General features: G+C 46.9%; 1 protein-coding gene across 5 annotated transcripts in view; it reads right to left on the bottom strand.

Moving 5' to 3' along the window:
• Positions 1 to 20,329, bottom strand: part of PFKFB3 (6-phosphofructo-2-kinase/fructose-2,6-biphosphatase 3) — a 73,320-nt gene that overhangs the window by 22,793 nt on the left and 30,198 nt on the right. For 4 of the 5 annotated variants that reach the window (XM_026648610.2, XM_026648611.2, XM_026648613.2 and 1 more), the window contains exons 1-2: positions 8,343 to 8,631; positions 251 to 376 (exon numbers count right to left, since the gene is read on the bottom strand). In XM_026648610.2, the coding sequence (XP_026504395.1) occupies positions 251 to 376; positions 8,343 to 8,421 (205 nt within the window). In that variant the 5' untranslated portion in view covers positions 8,422 to 8,631. Of the gene's footprint in view, positions 1 to 250; positions 377 to 8,342; positions 8,632 to 20,329 lie in introns of those variants that run through there. The other variant, XM_026648612.2, reaches the window with a different exon arrangement.

The following is a 20,329-nucleotide window of genomic DNA, read 5'->3' as shown; positions in this document are numbered from 1 at the left end:
GCCCCGCCGAAACAAAACAAACAAACAAACAAAAAAACCCAAGCGCCCCCCTGCCACTCCAAGATTGGCCGCCCCTTACAAGGTGCCGCCCCAAGCACGTGCTTGGTCGGCTGGTGCCTGGAGCCGGCCCTGGATGCGGAAGAGGGAGATCCTGCCAGGCTCAATCCATTGGAGTGTTTAACTCCACAGGCACCTCCCCAGTGGACCAGGGCACTTATCTTCTAGCAGGAACGGCTGGCTGGGGCCTCACCTTTTGTTGGGACGCCAATCCAATTGAGGTAGCGAGTCAGCTTCTTGGAGATGTAAGTCTTCCCCCGAGCTGGAAGGCCAACCATAACGATCACAGTGGGGGAATTGGTAAGCTGCGGCCCGCAGGCTACAATGAAGAGAGAAAACACACAAGCAGCCATTATAATCCCTCAGCATCATCCCTGCGAGGTTTGACAAAGCAGGCATCAGGGCGCTTACTACTGCTCCAACATCCCCTCAGTGCATCGACAGCAGGAGGAAATCTAATACCACCCTCTTTAGTCTTCCCTCTCCCCATCAAACAACTGGCGCCAGGCACTGAAGCCTCGAGTCTGCAAATCTGCTGACTCATTTTTGCAACAGGATCTGCTGAATGATCACGTGTCAGACTGAGCAGAGATGGGCAGCAGACAGCTCTGGAGTCGCCGGGTAAGGAAGCCCGATGCAATGGCCTGACGAAACCAAGCAATACCTCTTCTCCTAAGCACTGATGTACCGGGAGGGAAGCAGTCTTACAGCTGAAGCTCAGAATTAGGAGACAGGGTTCTACATCCAGCGCTACCACAGACTTCCTGCATGACCTTGGGCAAGTCACGTCACCCCTCTGTGCCTCGGTTTCCCCATTTATAAAATGAGGACACTAATACCTTCCCCACCTCACAGGGAAACCGGTGGACTGCTTCAATAAAGAGCTAGTGGAATGCAGGCGACAATGGTATGATTCATTATGTTTGGTTTGCTGGTTTGAAACACAAGATACTTCTCCTCAGAACCTGGTTCCCAGAAGAGTTACTCAGTATCCAAGCTCTTTGGAACTTTAACGGGCCGCCTCCTGCATATGACTTTCCAGCGATCTAGACCTTCTTCTATACAAGTGGGTAGTTCACTGGGATTCAAAAGGCACTGACTGAAGCTGGTCCAACTGGTGCCAGCTTCGTTTCTAGGCCTGCCTTAGCAGCAAGGCGTTCACGGATCACACATGCCCTGCAGAACTGGCTCCTGGCTAATGCTCTCTGCTGCTGCCACTGCCGAGATAGCATAGCGCACAGGCGAGGGCCTTCTGGAGTTGGGTCATTACAGCATCAACTTGCAGGCAGATGAGGTCAAGTTAAACCACGCCCAGTCCCCACTTTGTGACTTTGCTTCCTCTTACACCACTCCCAGAAGACTCAAGTGTTCTTGAAGTCCTTTCACAACAAGGTGCTTGAGAGCACAGTGTCCTGAACATCCCAGGGACACGCGAAGTGCATTACTGCAAGTGACTTCTCACTGAAACGGCCTTTAGTTACTTCGCTCCTGTAACGAAGTGCAAAACTGGGGCTCACAAATGCAAGCCACAGCAACGCTAGCCAGACCTAGGCATAGGGCAGGCCTTGTTCAGACTTCTCTCCCCACTCAGCAAATACACCTCCACTGGGTCCTGCAGAATGGCCCTGCCCATTCGAGTCCGGTCTGTCTGTGCCCAGGAAGAGATTCAAATTAGGTACTGGATTTATGATGCGGGGGGAAAAATCCATGAAAGACTAAGATGTGAGCGCTCCGCTTAAACTTGCAGACATGACTGCAGGCCTCTAAAGCCCTGAAAGAGAGGGCTATAAACTCACAGGACAGTCCCTTCCAACCACCTTTCTTAGAATGAGTAACAGCTTTTAAGTAAACAGAAACATGCAACTGACCATCCCCTTGAGCTTGAAAAAGGACAGAAATAGAATAATACACATTAGCTGCGGAGCTGTGGCCATTCCGGAAGTGACATTTAAGAGTGAAATGGTCCATTACAGCCTCCACCACTTACCACATGTATATCAAGCTACTTTGAAGCAGATACTTTTTAAAATTTAAAGCCCGATCTGTGTCAATGGATTGAAATTCAGTTCAGAGATGATAGTAGAAAAAGCACTAACACTAACATGGCGGCAGTTAAAATATTTGTTAAAATAAAGATCCCTCCTCATTTAACCTAATTACATGACCAAAAAGTAGCAAGATTTCTGAGCCAAATTTCTCTCGTATTTAGACATCTCCACCCCCAACAAGGTCTCTAGGAAGAGTCCCACTGCTGCACAAGGGAAGAAAAAGCCGTATGACATGCTCCTGAACCTCAAGGGAAAGGCCTGGCACTTATTCCAAGTATAGAAAAATGCAAGAAAGGATGACAGCTGTCATTGATGGCATAATAGAATCTGGATTATAGTTGAGTTCCTTAATGCTACTTGGCATCCCATATGCAAAACCTCCTGGTCTTCATGCTAAGCATAAAAAGAGCCTTAAATAAGAGTCACCTATGGACAACTCAGAGTGAAGTTATCTGCAGTCCTCATTTTTACACACAAGCCTTTCAAGGACATTTTCCCTCCATTCCTTACACACAGATAGTTCTGTCTAGTTTGTCAGCCTCATCAGAATGGCATGCAAGGAATGAATGTCTTTTGTTATTACAGCAAGAAAAATAAAGGTAATAACCGCACAGAATGAAGCTGAGTTTTGTGCACGCAATAAACAGGACTCCAATCTCATTTGGCTCCATCAGATCAATCTGGATCATGTGATTTGCTGAGCTCCGCCAATATTTTTGAATGGTGCAAGCAAGAGGCAGATTGCTGAAAGGGAAGGGGATGGGACTTTTCTCAAACTAGATTTGGGAGTTGCAGTCAAATTTAAGGGGTGTAGATTCCTTTCAATGTCTATGTAAATTCCTGTGCATCTAGATCAGGACAGATTTCTACCGCCTTGCAGCCAAAGAAAACCCCTAAAGCTATTGGAAAAAGGACAGCCTGGTACAAAATTATAGCAACAGTGAAAAAGACTGATTAGATCCTCGAGTCATTCCTCTTGCCAGTGCCTGATAAAGCTGACTAACAGAGGATTGGATCTTAGCCAATAGGGGGGTCAACACTGAAAAAAATCAAAGAATGATAGAATGGTTAACTTAAAAAAAAAAATGCACACAAGTTTTTCTTGCACTAAGGAAAAAAATGAAGCCGGTCTTGAAACACTCCAGTAAAAGACTGAAGCAAATCTGAAAAGAAAAATGAATTGGCGGGTCTGTTCAGCCTTGCTCTCCTGAATTACCATCTCGCCTCCCGGCTCTGCAGTCCAGGATTAAAGGAGAGTTTCCCCCAACTTTCCCACTTGAGCTCACCAAATCAGAGCTGGCTGCAGCTATTACAAGAGATCCCCAATCCCAGACCTCAGGGCAGCATTGCAGGTGTTTCCCCATCTCTACACTCACACCAGCACTGCTGAAGTCTCACCATTGGCCAGGGAGGGTGAGAGGTGAAAGAAGAAACTTAATGTGCTCCCTTCCCCCACAGCAGAAAAAAGATCCACAACACGGAGCCAAGAGGAATTTTGCCAAATGTGCTCGACATTAAAAATAAATAGATACTTGAACAGAGAAGGGAATTGGACTGTTCGCTCCACTGAATATTTCATTATTCTTATGCTCCAGTTAATTAAATCTGACCCTGCAAGGATGAGCATGCACATACACACAGGGAAATCTGCAAACGTAGGGTCTGATCCTCAGAGGTGCTGAGCACACACACTGCTCCCACTGAGGGAGTTGCAGGAGTTGAGCATCTTCATTTGGAAATTTTTCCATCAGATGCATTTTAAGGAAGGTCCATAAACTCGGGGGTGGGGAGAGTCATTGGAATAAAAGTACCTCCTAAAGAGAAGTAGCAGCTGGGGATTGTATGTGCACTTCCTTGTTAAGAACCTGATCTAAAGCCCACCAAAGTCAGTGGGCATCTTGTTTACAGGAACTAAATGAAAAACCTGGAAAGGTGCAAAGCGTGGAGCACATAAAATGAACCAAAGATTCGGTTAATCCTTTCTAGCCTCCACTAAAAATAATACAGATTTCAGTGTAACCAAAACAAGTTCCAGCTGTAAAGAGGATTCAGCTAGGATCTTTAGAAGCACAAAAATCAGTGCAAACATTTCCCAATGTGCCACGATATTCATCAAAGCGTGTGTGAGGGGGATTTCCTGCTACTACCAACCTGAGTTTAAAATAGAAAATCCCCCCAATCAATTTTTACTATCTAAATAAAGACTGTTAGTTTATGCCAAACAGACAGCAAGAATACAAAGCTGCAAGATCAGGACAAACAACAGAATGACCCTGGGTTAGGAGGGGCTGCAAAACAGATGTGTGTAATATAGCTGTCTAGACTTTTCTACAATGCATATACTTTATAAAAATATACATGCACATGTGCATATACACATTTGGATAGAGAGAGATAAAAACACTTTGGTAAATTAGTTTATAAAGCATTTCTATGGTGCTTGTGTGTGTGTGTGTGTATGCACTCTGGTAGTTGACTCCACAGAATTGCTTGCGTGCACACAACACACACAGGATACATATATATTAGGTATATAATTGTATACACACACAAAATATATATATGCAGGTACACATGCAAGTTGAGCAAGGATGAAGGAAGAGAAAAGTACCAGCTATGCATCCTCAAATATTCCATGCACACACACCCCTCCCTCTTGTAAAGTGAGTGGCTCTGCCCATTAAGCCGTCTGCAATAACTTGGCTTCACAGACTACGTGAGAGACGTGCAACTTGTCAGAAATTTAATGGATCACCATCCAAAGGCGGGAGGGAGGCATCGTTTCACATCCATTCAATCTCCCCTAACAAGAAGTCAGCCAATCAGACTAATTATTTCACATGCAGACACGCAGAAAAATGCATGCTGTTGGCCCGGGGAAGCTTTTTGATGATGCTTAAAAGAGACACTATCGCTCCCTGCTTTCCCTGGGATTTCACGCTATGTGCATTAGCTACGAATCTCTATTGTAGCTCAGTATTTGCTCTGCAGTCTGGAGTGATGTTTGTGCTCCTTGTTTTATTTGTATGGAGCAGCTGCGGGCGGCGGGGGGAAGGATGGGGGGGGTGTCCTTGATGCCCAAATGAATAACATTAAAGACGTATATCCAACAGATTATTAGGACTCACCCCCGAGGGGTCCCATTCCATGTGAAGGGAGAGTAATTACAAGCTCCATTATCACATCAACTAGCACTTCCACGGAAGTCTTGATAAACCAAAATACATCACAAGCTCTCTCTCCCTCAGCGATTTACGTTGATGACTGTGGAGTACCGAGTATAGGGCCATATCGGTTTTATAAGGATTTCTTTAAAAAGCCAAACACCTACGTGGAGTACCCTGTAAAAGTCCCATCTGCTAACTATATAGCTAATGTCCCCTGTTATCCTGTAGAAATCAAGGTCCTGCTGCCACACAGATATGCAGCCTTCTCCATAAAGCTATTTCCTACTCCGTTTACTCTACCCAGCTGACTGACAAAGGAACGCAGGGGGTATCAAATCCCACATGTAGCCCTGTTCTGGGCAGATTGTGCCATCTCTGACAGACACCCCAGGGGTCGGTCGTCTTCTTCTTCCGCTTTGGCAACACTTGTATAGTTTCTCCAGCCAATAAAAACTCATTTAATTTGACTGGCAAACCCATTAGGAAAATATCGTATAGTTTTCTCTATAGGACCAGATGGCATTCAACACACACACACACACACACACTCTCACTCTCCCCCCATAGGCAAGAGAGCCAGCACAATCAGTGGCTGGTTTTTAACCCCAGCTGTTTAAAGGGACAATGTTTCTGGTCGCGGGACACAAATATACAAGCTATTTTCAAATAATCAAGCTTAGCTAAAAGACAAGACTAGTATCGCTGACTGCCCAAATTACTTCTGTATATTCCCTGCGTGCAGAGTACAAGCAATCCTCACCTCACAACAGCAGTATTTGTGCAAAGGTTTCTAGACTGCTTATTTAGGAGTGGGCAAAGTTATGTGACTTGCATCTTTACAGCTTTGCTTACATATAAGTTGACCGACTCCCGTTTTGATGCTTTGTACTGCAGTAGCACCTATATGATCCCGGTGTTTGCGTTTTTGTTTTAATTGAATGGTTCCATTTTTTGACCATGAGGCTTTCTGTTCATGCCAGTTTAAAAGAAAAATCAAATTATGAAGCTAATGTTTCTGCTTTATTATTCACAGCGCTTACCCCTTTCACCTCCCTCCTACGGGATCACAACCAAAATGAAGTCACTTATGCAACTCATTTTGCACATGGAAGCAAAGGGTGAGGGACTTTCCAACGCGAAGTCAATGGTAAAACCCCAAGCAGAACCAGGCTTTTGATAATCCCAGCCGAAATAAAACGTGAGTGATGTAACTTTACAAAATTAGGTCGCGTTTGCCAGGCCATGGTTCTGAAAGTGGGTTAGAGAGATCAGCATCCCCTGATAGGGTGGATTGTCCTTCCAAACTTCTCTGTATTGGAGGATCCTATCCAAAGCTAGGTGAAGGCAAATAACCAGGTGACCCACAACTATGACAGCACCCAGCCACCGCCACTTGTCTCATGCTGGCAGAGCTAAAAGTGAATCACAGGATTGGGGGAGAAGAGGGAGGAATGCTACGGACTTTTCAGGGGAGAAACACTTTAATCAGCTCTCATGGGGAAAGACCGGGGATGGTACGATGCAGTGTTGTTGTAGCCCTGTGGGTCCCAGGATATTAGAGACAAGGTGGGTGAGGTAATCTTTTATTGGACCAACTTCGGCAGGTGAGAGAGACGCTTTGGAGCTTACCCAGAGAGCTCTTCTTCAGGGGATAGTATGAGACTTAATTAATTAATGTTTATAAAGAACTTGGAGATCCCTGGGTGCAAGAGGCTATAGAGATGCGGTTTGGCACTGCATCTTCTGCAGCGCCTTAACAAAGAGGAGAATTAGGTGCAGGGATTTCTTTTGAAGGGAGGTGGGACTGCACCGAGCTCAGATCTCCCTTACGGGGGAAGAAAGGGGCCCTGGGAACAATGCAGCAGGGAAAATGCAGCATCCGTGCTTTCCCCCTCCCCTCTCCCACCCAATCCAGCAACGCTACACGTGGGGAAGCCACACCAGCCATCTCCCAGCACGACTGATCCTTGGTCCCGTCCCTCCAGCAGCCCCAGGGTCAGAGAACGGGAAGGCGGCGGGTCTGGACCCTGCCCGCCCAGCCGAGGAGCAATGCACACTGTCGGATGCGGCAAAGCCATCGCCATTTCCAGCCTATGTCCACCCCCCAGCACGGAGGAGTCACACGCGCCAGCAGCAATCCCCGCCTCCAGCCATGCGTGCAGCCGGAGGGGGCGTGCTGCGGCTAGACCGGGTCTAGGGAGCATTTCAGGTCACTCGCCCGCCCATGCCGGCAGCACTAAGGACACGCAGACGCGGAGCTACGGGCCGGTTATACGGCCATTCAGGCGCACAGCTCGCCCGGGGCATGGGCCCACGGCTTGCAGCAACCCCTCCCGCGTCGGCCCGGCAGCTGCGCCTCCCTGCTCAGCCTCACACGGATGCTCTGCTCAAGGCAGACGTGGGAGTATGTTCCTCCCACCGACTCCGCTGGATGGACACACGGGACGAGCCCCGTGTCCAATACGGGACAAGCCCCGTGTGCAATACGGGACAACGCTTGATTTCTAGGGGAACCCCATTTCCCCGAGCCTGCCCGGTATTCTCCTCTCCGGGGGACATTCCCACTGCTCTCCGGTGCAACCGTCCTACGTGCCCAGGTTATGTTGCAAACAGCGCCCATGATCCGTTTTATTTCAATGTATTTAAAAATTAACCCTTAACCCGCCTGGTGCATTGCCTTTCCTGCGAAATAATGACCTGGCAGCGATAATACGGGGCGAGGCTCACCCGAAGGGGTAAATCCATGACACCAGGGGCGGCCCCTTGGAACAAGGCAGGGGTAGCCCCCCACCCCCCCCAGTATCCCACTCACATCTTGTAGGGAGGTGTGTGGAACACACCGCTCCCCCCACTCGCGGCATCCCACGCCCATCGAGCGCCAGGACCGGCAGTTCCCGTAAATACACCGCAAGTGAAATAGACCATGGTCCCCCCGGCCGGGGCATTAGCGCGCATAGAGACTGGCACTGCTCTGCGGAGGTGCGGGCACCGCTAAGGCTTATCCCCCCCCTCCCCGCCGCCCTATTCCCACACATCTGTCCGCCCCCCGCCCCCGCTGTACTGTACTCACATCTGCGGGGCAGCGCAGGGTGGTTATCATGGGGGAGCCAAATCTTCTGGATCCGGCTTTGCGTCAGCTCCATGGGCATTTTTACAACCCAGGTCGGTTTGCGCTCCGTGGCCGGCTTGGTGGAGAGATGCACGGGAAAGAGAATAAAAAGGGGGCCTTTTTTTTTTTTTTACAAGCGGGCCCGGACGCGGCAGCACCGGATGTCCTTTACACGCTAGTCTTAAGGCTTCTGCTCATGCAGTGATTGCAAAGTAAGGCTGGGGCACGGCCTGGAGGGGAGGGGAGCCCAGCAGCGACAGAGTCAAGAGGAGCGCGGGGCTGCACGTGTTCCCCGGGACAAGAGGGCTGGAGTCTCGCCGACCCGTCAACCTCACGCCCCTGCAACGCTGCTCCGCGGGCGGAATGTCCCCGGGGGCTTCCCTCTGCAGGAGCCGGTCGGGGAATGCTAGTGAGGCGGGTTCCCGGGAGTCTTCCTCCACCTCCTGCCTCTCGCGTGTGTGAATGCCCCGACTCCCACCTCGCCGCAGCTATTTCTGCAGCAAAAGACCGGCCGGCAAACCCTGCGTCACCCACAGCCCGCCCCTAGCCGGCAAGGGCGGGGGGAATTCTTTGCCGGCCTCCGGAGAAGCAAGCCGTGCTGCCCCCGCGTGGCGGCTAGCCGAGTTGCAGCCACCCTGGGGGCTTTGCGATCAACTTTTTTTGTAGACAAAGGACTCACATTAGTGAGACAAACTGGCAACAAATCCATACATGGCACGGATAATCGACGCGACCCTAGACTAATTTTAAGAGCGCAGCGTATCGCTCCCATGTATGCATGTGGTATACATTCTCTATCTAGCATTAGATACTAGTCTGGGTGCAATACCCACTGGTAAATACCGGTGCATGCATATTTTATACACACACTAAGTGTATAATCTATATACACATTTATTGCACAGTCAGATATAAAAATCTTGAAACGATAAGGGTATAGTCCTCATATGCATAAGGGGGAAATTATGTACTTTATAGTAGCTCTAAAATATAGACATATAAGTATTTTCACTGAACTGTATTGTGAATACACTAAATCCCAAATGGATTATTTCCCTGAGATATACACCAGAGATCAATGGATTATTTCCCTGTATATTGTGTATACACAATGCACGGGGATGAGCTCCTCCCCATTAAGGGGTGAAATATAAATGCAAAGTTTTTGTATTGAAACCAACAAAGAAAAATCCCCATTCAGGCTCCTGTAACCTTTATGCAACCGAGCGGAGATCAGGAGCTTATGTTTAGAGTACAATTATATTTTATATTTTAATATCGATCATTTCCCCCTCCTAATTGAAAGCTATGCTGCATTTCAGCGCGCGCGCACACGCACGCGACACAAAAGGCAAAACGCAGACAGGGGTGTGGGCTGCCGGGTGCAGGCACGTCCCGCACGTTCCGCATGACTCTGCGGGGAAGCCTCAGCCCTGGCTACAGACGCGCCTTTCATCGCAGCTGGATGCACTTGCTGCGGCAGGGAGATGCAGCCCTTGGAAGGAGCCGGCGCCTGGCGCTGCGACCGGTTCGCTCTCCAGCCCTCCCGTGGGCGCTGATCGCTACCTTCTCCTGCAGCTCTTCAGAGCGGGGCTTGCTGCCTGGCAGGCGGCTAGGAAACTCCAGCACCCAAGATGTAGTTCAGCTGGGTTATTACAGGAGGAGCAGCGCGGATGCTAGGCACGTACGCCTGCTGGTCCAGCAGCCCTGTATTAACAGCACAACCTACTGACCTGATGCTTTTATTACCAAGCATAGTAATTTACACAATACAATAGTAAGATTAATGGGGGGAAGTCACTAGTCTCTAATATCCAGGTATTAGGGACACAGGACCTATGCCCTGTGAAGTGCTCAGCACCCTTCAGACTCACTGAAGTCAGCAGAAGTTTGGGGTCTCTCTCCAAATGGCTTACTCCAAAACCTATGGAAGGGGGTCCTTCTATGGACATTGGATCAGGCCCAGAATGACAAAGGCAAGAGAGAGCTCTTGTGCACAAGAATAAATCATGAGGTTGACGGGGGAGGGGAAGGATAAATGCTTAATATTGTCCTTGGCAAAGTTAATTCCCTGCAGGATTAATGACTGATTATGGTTAGATTCCAGGGAATGACCTATAGGGCCCATTAGCTTGGTGCTGTCTGGTCATTATTTCACAGGAAAGGCAATGCACCAGACTGGTTAAGGTTGAATTTTTAAATTGACAGATTTTTATCTGATGGCCAGCTACCTTTTCAGTTTAAAACAATGCTTCCAGGCTAGCGGAACTGCCTTAATGAAATCAATCCCAGGGTGGCTGAAATAAATTAGCATAGCAAATAAAGATGTGAAGATAAAATTATGGAAGAGTCAGAAAAATATACCCCAAGCTTGTACAGGGCATGTCCCCAGCATTCCCAAAGCTGCTTCATTTAAATATGATGGGGCAGATCCTTAGCTGGAGTAAAGTGTCATAACTCCATTAACTTCAATGGAGCTATGACAACTTACACCAGGTGAGGGTCTGCCCCCAGGCAACTACTTCATTTATGTAGAAAGTTTAGAAGCGGTGATGAGCTCAAGACGTGATGAGCACGATGTAAACACATCGACAGACGAACACACCACAGGTGTTAGATGCTACATTATAGGCCCTTATGCAATACTGGGAGTCATGAGTCTGCTTTAATCATTTTTAACATACCTATCAGGCTGGAAAACTAAGCCATTCCAACAAATTGGCACAACAACATTTAGACTGTATAGTGCACCGCTGATTTCTGGAAGTAAATCTATATATTTTGTTACAAATATATAGTGAGAACGTATAATTGGCCACAATTTTACTTTGCAATAAATATACAATCACCCATGTAAATGTAGCCTTGATTGAGGAGATTAAAATGCAAGGTCCCAAAAAACACTCGGTGGGGATGGCGGGAGGGAATCTAGTAAGGGAGTTGGGGGAAAAATCCAAAAGGGTAAAAAACAAAATTGTATGTCAAGAGCAGAGAGAGTTGTTACAAAATCAGGAAGTGGGGGACCCTGTAGATCAAACAGTTAGACACTACAATATACAATTTACGTACCAACCATCCTTGCTATAGCCATAGGATACAGGTAGAATTATAGAATCATAGGTTTAGAAGGGACCACAGTCTACCCCCCTTCCAAGGTACAGTACAGCTGTACAGCCTCTGATTTGGTTGTATCCATAGAGGCAAAGGCATTCCGTTTTCTCCATTCCATCAGTGAAAGAATTTCTCATGTCAACTTTCTCCAAGGAGTCACAATGAGTTTCAAGGAAGAGTTTAGTTGTGTCTGAATTGCAATGGGCTGAGATGCTGCTGCTAACGTACAGCAACACCAGCTCTACTAAAGTCTGTAATTTCGCTCCTGATTTAAAGGCAGGAAAATGTTTTCATGTCCTTATCCGTTGATGTATAAACTTTTTCCTCCTGCTTGTTTCTTTGCATGAAAAAGTCAGATCTTGTGATGCCACACTACCCCGGAAAAGGATTAAGGTGGATGCTGGAGAGAGGGAGGTGTTAAGTAACCTGACTGTCCACACCTAAAGGATAGTTAAGCTTGATAGGCAAGCACCTACTGAAGATGGGAGTCCAGCTGGGCAGGAGAAGGCAGGACTGGTATAAGGCCAGGAAGAGAGGGCAGAAGAAGGCTGCAGTGTGGAAGCCTGCAGTCACTCTCTGGGCTTAGAGAGGGAAAAGGAGGAAACTCCGGGAGGGAGTAGAAGTCTTGGACTCCTGGGCCTGAGGGAAGGGCCCACCCAGAGGGGTGATGGAGGAGGAAGTCTGACAGAGATGGAATAGGAAGCAGTCCAGGTAAACAACAGCAGGATTTTGGGATGGAGCTGACCTTGGTGGCTGATTGTAGGGTCCCTAGGCAGAAACCTGGAGTAGTGGATGGGCCCAGGTTCCCCTACCTGCCACTGGGGAAGTGGCATAAGCTTGAACTGGAGGACTACTGGGAATGATACCCAGTCAGCCAATCCTGAGAGACTTCGGAAGGGAGAAACCATATAGTGACCTGGCTGGAGGGCTGAGTCACATAGAGGAAGTATCACAACTCCTGGAGCGTGAACAGGGCCGCAGCCCACGAGAGATGGAAAAGGGGTCTCAGACCAGGCAAAGCTATTTCCCAGATGTAGCCACATTACAAGCAGGCACCCCAGTGGTGATCAGAGAACACTGTGACACTTGTATATCCTGTTTATCCTGGAAGACTTGTGGCTGACTGGAGAACTGGTAGGGTAGTGACATCACAAGTACCAAGGAAGTGAAACCTGATTGAATTAAAATCAGATCCTCTTTCAATTAGGCTACATAATAATTATTGGCCAAGATTCCCCAAAATGGGAGCCTAAAGTTAGGTTAATCCTTAGGCACCTACGTGACCTGATTTTCAAAGGTGTGAGCACCCAGCTACACCCGCTGAGTCAAATTGAGGATCTGTTCATTGGTGTTCGTGCAGCACTCAGGTGCTACGGTGGTGGGGTCATCTAAGTAAACAGAACATCAAGAAAAGCACTAGGTGCTGTAAAACAGCTTCCGTCTAAAGTGCAGTGGTAAAAAGCACAGCTTCTCATACACCAACATGCTTATCACACTTGTAAGTAAACTTCACACGCTGCTTCCCCAATTCCGGGGCCATGAGTTGCTCAGTTAATTCCCTTTTATGAGGGCGCGAGACTGGAAGTCACTTAGCAGTGGCCATCTGTGTATTACTCAGGACTGCGTGTCAGGCGGCCCATCACGCAGCGTTCCCTGCATGTCACCCAAGGTGAGGGACGCCTCCATCAAACAAAAAGGAAAAAAGCCAGTTCTCTGTGGACCGCAGAGCCAGAGGGAATGGACAGGATCTGGCTGTGAAGAAAGATGCAGAGGAAGGAATACAAATAACAAAAGTCATTATGGAATATTCAGGAAAGAAAGAATCCAGTGATTTGGACCCAAAAGGCTTCCTGTCCATTGGTCAGCCACATCCCACCATTTAAAAAATGGTGCTACTAAAGGAACTAGCTAGAGATTGATCTAGGTGGTGCGTTATCTGCAAGGAGGCTACGTCCCTTTAGGATTTGCCATGCTGCTGCTGCAGAAATAAACTTACCCTGCACAGGGTTCTTATTCTTCTTCAGTTCATATACAACACTACAGCCCCTTTTGTACTGCAGCAGCTAAGGCCCTGTAGCTTGGAAATTCCATTTAGCTATCCAGGGGTTTATATAGCCTTCATCATGAAAGCACTGAGTGCTTCCAAGATCAGGACTAGAGGTACATGGGCAGAGCTGAGATCCAAAATTGGAGTAGCAGGGGGTGTTGCAGGTGAGGATGTATGTGCATTGGCAGAGTTTGGGGGGGTGGATGGGGGAGGGATAGCTCAGTGGCTTGAGCACTGACCTACTAAACCCAGCATTGTGAGTTCAATCCTTGAGGGGAGCCACTTAGGGATTTGGGGAAAAATCAGTACTTGGTCCTGTTAGCAAAGGCAGGGGGCTGGACTCAATGACCTTTCAAGGGTCCCTTCCAGCTCTATGAGATAGATACTTACATAGCACAACTCACTCTAGTCTAGTGTATGCTAGTTCCTTGCTTGCTATCAGGAGAACCAAATGTACCTACTTTTAAAATTAAACAAGCATATTTGCATTTAAAAAGTAGCCTAAACAAGGCAAGAATCAAAAGGAAGAAAATGTGTGGAATTTAAGAGAAAAACAAGGACCTCTTGTCAACCATAGACAGCAGGACCTGGAAATACAATACACTACCATTTCCATTATACACCTCCCTTTGCTGGCTTCAGGAATTTAAAAGTCAGCATTTGAAATTGGCTTTTTGGCTGCAAAGTCTACATGGGAGAACTTCCGGTGTTATTGGGGAAGGGGAGGAGGGGGGGTCATTTTGGTCCATTTTCACTTGGGGGGGGGGAATTCTGTGCATGATATTTTGGTGGATTTCAGATGCTTTTTAGTTACTATCAGATTCTACCAACATTACTCACATTGAGTAATACCATCTCCTTCAAATAGCCCCAATGAAATTGGCACAGTTAAGCATGGCAGAATTAGACCCTGGATAAACCAGGGCTTCTAGCCCTGTTGGAGAGAGAGGGAATTGGAAATGCCTTTAAATAGCTCTGGGCCAGTAACCTTTCAGTTCTGATCTCCTCAGTAATAATCTCTCTCCTTCTTTCTCTTTTTATTTATCTCTTTTTTATTTTTATTTATTGTCCTTAAATAACATACAGTAAAATGCTCTGTGCTTGAGATTTTTTCAATCCCTAAGGCAGCTCTGGACAACAATTCACGTTAAAATTAATGGGAACTGAATGTCAAATGCCCTTTTGGCCATTTTGAAGATCTCAACAAAATCGGTAAGAGCTACTTGACTGCTCAGCACTTTTGATAATCAAGCCACTTATTTAGGTACCTAAATATGGTTTTAGATGGCTTTGATTTAGGTGCCAAACTCCCACTGAATTTCAGTCCCCTAGGCTCCTTTAAAAACTGAGGCTTGTGATTTCAAAGTCTTGGTCTATGTGTTTAATTTTTTTTTTGTTTCTCTGCTGTTAGAAACATGAGCGTCTGACACCAAACCCCACATGTGTGTGTGCCCCAAGCCTTCTGGACGCTTGAGTCCATAGCAGCTGCTGGGCCTTGTGTCTCTGATGGGTCAACCCAAAGCCCCAGAGCTAAATGCTCCAGACTTTTGGAAGAACCTGGACCTGAATTTGGCAGCTTGGGTCCATCTTCAGTAAAACCTCTCCTATTAATATCCACTGTACAGAAATAAAGATTAACAGTGATTTATTTTTGAGAATGCTGACTCCCAAAGGACATGATTCCTATTCTTATTCCCAAGGAAGCTTAAGTGGAAAGCTTATGTCACTTCCATGTTTTATGGTCTGAAGTTTGGAGAGGAAACCAGATTCACTTCTCCATGATGTGGCACAAAAAGTGCAGCGTAGACTGCAAAGGAACAGACTGGGTCTGTCAGAGCAAACTGATGATAATATGTAAAATCTCACTGACTCAGAGCGGGACTTTACATATTTATCATTACAATGTCTCTGGACTTAGCATGCATGCCAGATGAGGTCAGTGTGTATTGAGATTATTATGCAAAAGATGCCCAAAGCTTTGGCTTGAATGGCCCATATCACACTCCAAAGAGAGCTACTTCCAGGCCAATGAGGAGAGTTACAAGAAAAATAGTGGGCATTCACTGGTAGCTACACTGGGATATAACTACAGATTCAGTACATGGATCATTTGATGGTTACCTGTTCGGTTCATTCCCGCTGAAGCACCTGGCATTGGCCACTGTCGGAAGACAGGATACTGGGCTAGATGGACCTTTGGTCTGACCCAGTATGGCCGTTCTTATGTTGTTCTTATTGGGAATTATGTCAGATGCTGTTACAAAATACTGTACCTAAAACCACTGTACTTTCCCCCGGGGACACACGGGAAATGACTGAAAGCAATGTAATGAGGTTGCAGGAAAAGAAGGCAGGGTTTCAGTTTTTTCAAGTTGATGACAAAGGCATGATCTGAATACAGGCCAAGGAGCCAGGACCTGAGGTCTAGATTCAACAAAGTACTTAAGAGTGTGCTTAAAATTAAGCACACACTTATGTACTACTGAAGTCTTAAGGGGCTGCTTAGGCGCTTGGCTGAATTGGTGTCCAAGGCCCAGCTCCTCAAAGCTATTTAGGTACTTAAATATTTTTGAAGATCTGGGCCCAAATTCCTGAGCTCCAATAACAACTCACTGTGTGGCTTTGGAGAGTCACCTATCCTCTGTAGGGCCTGAGTCCACTGACGTCAATGGGAGTTTTGCCACTGACCGCAATGGGAAGAGGATGGGGGTTGAGTGTGCCTCAGTTTCCCTATCAGCTAAAGTTCATAAATAACCATCGAGGTGCTAAATGTTTTATATCACAATAGTAATAAAGGTGTCTTTTGTTCCATTTTTATAACAAATGGACCAGTGTTTCCAGTACTTACATACATGTATGCATGGCTCGGTTTCTTAAAAAAAATAAAAAGCCAGACCCTTTGGAAACCCAGAACTTGTCTGCCACTTCCTGGGAGAACCTGGGACTTTCAAAAGCACAGTGAGAGACTATGGCCATTTCAATCTCTTGGGACCTGGCTACGAAGCTATCTTCACTGCCAACTGCCAATTCTCTCTTGCTAGACTTTGGAAAAACATGTGAAAAATCACTGATGGGAAAAGTTTGTGGAGTGGGAGGTTTTGCGAACATTGGGAAATATTTCCATTAGGGTTTGAAAAAGGAGTGGGAGTCCACCAGGAAACCAGCACTCTGCATTAGCAAATCATACCGCATCCCACAAGCCAGGCTGGCATAAGTGGATGGCATGTATAGGAGATATAAACGGTCTCCTCTTAGATTCCTTCTCTTTCCCCGCCACACCTTCATGTTTCTCTGTCTTGTTTGTCTCTCCATCCTTCACAGATTTTAAGGCCAGAAGGGACTGTTAGATCATCCAGTCTGACCTCATCCATCACACTGGCCAGAGAAATTCACCCAATGATTCCTACAGTGGAGGTAATTGTTCTGTCCTCTTCTCCATTTTTAACCCTATTATTTCGACTGGATTTCTCTCTCTCCTCACCTTCCCCCTCTCAGCCTTTGCTCTTTTTAGCCCAGGCTCTATTAAATAGATGTTGAACCCATTAATTTTTGAACTGCAGTCAAACCCACCAAGCTAAAGTTGGCACAAACAAAATCAGACAAAAATGATTTCTCATAGATTTCATGGAGTTTAAGGCCAGAAGGGACTATAGGGACCTCCTGCATATCACAGGCCACTCAACTTACCTAGTTACCTCTGTGTTGAGCCCAATAACTGGGGTTAGACTAAAGCATTTCAGTCCTCAGGAGCCTGAATTGTTGTGTGCCACACACAGAGAACACAGAGACCAATAGTGTCAGTTATTTAAAAGGGATGACAACATTCTAATTAAACAGGCCAAAAAAGAATCTGAAGAGCAACTATTAAAAGACACAAAAACTAACAGCTTTTTTTTTTTTAAGTACATCAGAAGCAGGAAGACTGCCAGGCAGTCAGTGGGGCCGCTGGACGATTGAGGTGCTAAAGGAACACTCAAGGAAGGCAAGACTGTTGAAGAGAAGCTAAATCAATGAATTCTTTGTATCAATCTTCACTGCAGAGGATGTGAGGGAGATTCCCACACCTGAGCCATTCTTTTTAGGTGACAAATCTAAGGTGTCAGTAGAGGAGGTTTTGAAATAAATTGATAAATGAAACAGTAAAATCACCAGGACCAGATGGTGTTCACCAAGAGTTCTGCAGAAACTCAAATATGAAATTGCAAAACTAACTGTGGTATGTAACTTATCACTTAAATCAGCCTCTATACCATGAGATTAAAAAGACTGGGACTGTTCATCTTAGAAAAGAGAGGACTAAGGGGGAATATGATAGAGGTCGATAAAATCATGAATGGTGTGGAGAAAGTGAATAAGGAAGTGTTATTTACCTTTTCTCATAACACAAGAACCAGGGGGTCACCCAATGAAATTAATAGGCAGCAGGTTTAAAACAAATATAAGAAAGTACTTCCTCACACAACGCACAGTCAATGCGTGGAACTCATTGCCAGAGGATGTTGTGAAGGCCAACAGTATAACTGGATTAAAAGAGAATTAGATAAATTCATGGAGGATAGGTCCATCAATGGCTATTAGCCAGGATGATCAGGGCTGTAACCCAATGCTCTGGGTGTCCCTAAACCTCTGACTGCCAGAAGCTGAGAATGGATAACAAGGGATGGATCTTGATAATTGTCCTGTTCTGTTCATTTCCTCTGAAGCATCTGGCACTGGCTGCTGTTGGAAGACAGGATACTGGGCTAGATGGACCATTGGTCTGATCCAGTATGGCTGGTCTTATGAGTTTCCACCAATGCCAGAGGCCCCTGCAGGGGCAGGGAAATTGCTTAGGTCAGATATGCTCAGATGATTCTAGCAAACCACCTGCTCCCCATGCAACAGAAGAAGGTGAAAAACCCCCAAGATCTCTGTCAATCTGACTTATAGGAAAATTCCTTCCTGACCCCACATCTGGCAGAATTTCCCCAGACCTAATACAAACTATTTTAAAATAAATACTAAATAAGAGCATACAGTTGAGCCTGACAGAGCCCAGCCACAAAATCAGAGTAAAATTATGTTCTCCTGCCAGGGGTCTCTGCAGATGAGTGCTGTCACTTGATAGGTCACTCTAGATAAGCACTGCCATTAAACTACCCCTGATTTTTAAAGTCAGTAAATAGATTGATACTTAATATACAAGGAATATTTCCAACTCTACAATACTTAGGGTCTGTTTTCATGGTGCTGAAGTCCAACCATTGCAATGCTACGAAGTGTGAGTGTGCATAGGTGAAAGCAAACTGCAAACAAAGATCATGAGCCAGATCCTTGGTTATGGCCAAAATGCACACAGTGGGTGCTGTGCAAAAGCTAGCCTAAACCTCCCCTTGGTCCTGACCCTGGTGCTCTGTGCATGTCATCCCCTGTGTACTGTGATACAGTAGCTCAAGGGATGGACTGGCCTTTAACTGCCACATGGGCCTGAAAACCATGCTTCCCCCTTCACAGCAATGCCTCCTTCCTCCACTCTGCGCTGGATGAGCAAAGACATACAAGCCTCTGATTTGGATCTATGCCCTTGCACTGCCTAGGCCAGGCTATGCTGGACTCTGGGAGGGATTCTATGGATTTCAGTGGGACTGCTTGAGGATGAAGGTGCTATACTCAGTAAGTAAGGGTGACCGATTTGGGGCCCTGAGAGAGGCAAAGAAGGACACCATGCTGAAACTCACGATTGCATCACCAAAGCACTCGCTGTTCCAGTTTTGTAATGCACATCAGATTGAATGACAAATCTGACCAAGTGAAACTCCTTCCTTCCCCATTAAAAAAAAAAAATTCTACCCGTTATGAGAAACGATGAGACGCTAAAATAGCAGCCGAGAAGTTGGCCCACTGCTGAGCAATACATTCGGAGTCAACCTTTAGCCTTCCTTAAAGCTGCTACCGGTGGAGCAGTTTGATGGAGTCCTATTTATTGGGCTCGGAGGCAGAGTAACTTCTGCTGCTAAGGGAAGTCCCTGTGCACTAGTGGTTGCCATAACAGTACAAGCAGCTCGGTTCAAACACTGCCTTAGGAAGCCTGTCCTCCAATTTTTAAATAGTCCAAATCTGCCACTTCACTGCTGAGAAACAGGGAAAAGTCACTAACTGCACAGGACCCACAAAAACTGGGGTGTGAATTTTTCCTACCAACTCTGTGAGCAGCAGCTAATAGCTGCCTCTCTCCAGGGGATAGCTTGGGGGTCTGAGAATCAGGCCTGGAGTATCTAATCTCATCTGGAACTGCAGGTTCTGTTCCTGGCAAGAGCAGCTCAGCCCTACATCATTCAGTGATGGAGAAGTTGAGCTCCCTGCAGTTTATTCTGGGTGTAGTTTTCAGATGAGATGCTCAAAAACAGGGGCCCTGCCTGTACATTAAATCCCAATGGTCTATTTTGTAAGCATGGGAGTTCGCACCAGTGTCTTTAACCAAAACTTCCACCGTCCCTACTCCCTGCACTGATGAATAGCGTGTAGCTGGCCACTGTCCTCCATACTAAGAGCCAGAGGCAGATTAGGGGTTTGTGGGGCCCTGGGCCAGAGCAAGTGAGGGTCCCTCCCCACCACTTCTGCCTGCAGTCCCTCTCCCTCCTCCCCCCACACTCCTGCCAGGGAGCGGGGTCAGGGCGCGGGGGCTTTCCCTGCTCTCCAGCAGGAGCGCTGGGGGAGCAGGGCAAGCACCTGTGCCCAGACCCCGCTCCACAGCAGGAGTCCTGGGCGGGTGGGAGGAGCAGTTCGGGGCGCAGGGGCGCCCATTTTTCCA

Source organism: Terrapene carolina, unplaced genomic scaffold (genome assembly GCF_002925995.2).
Source record: "Terrapene carolina triunguis isolate 2854851 unplaced genomic scaffold, T_m_triunguis-2.0 Scaffold68, whole genome shotgun sequence".
In the NCBI taxonomy this organism is placed as follows: Eukaryota; Metazoa; Chordata; order Testudines; family Emydidae; genus Terrapene; species Terrapene triunguis.
Note: the sequence above shows the minus strand (reverse complement) of the source record. Positions and strands in the feature narration are given on the sequence as shown.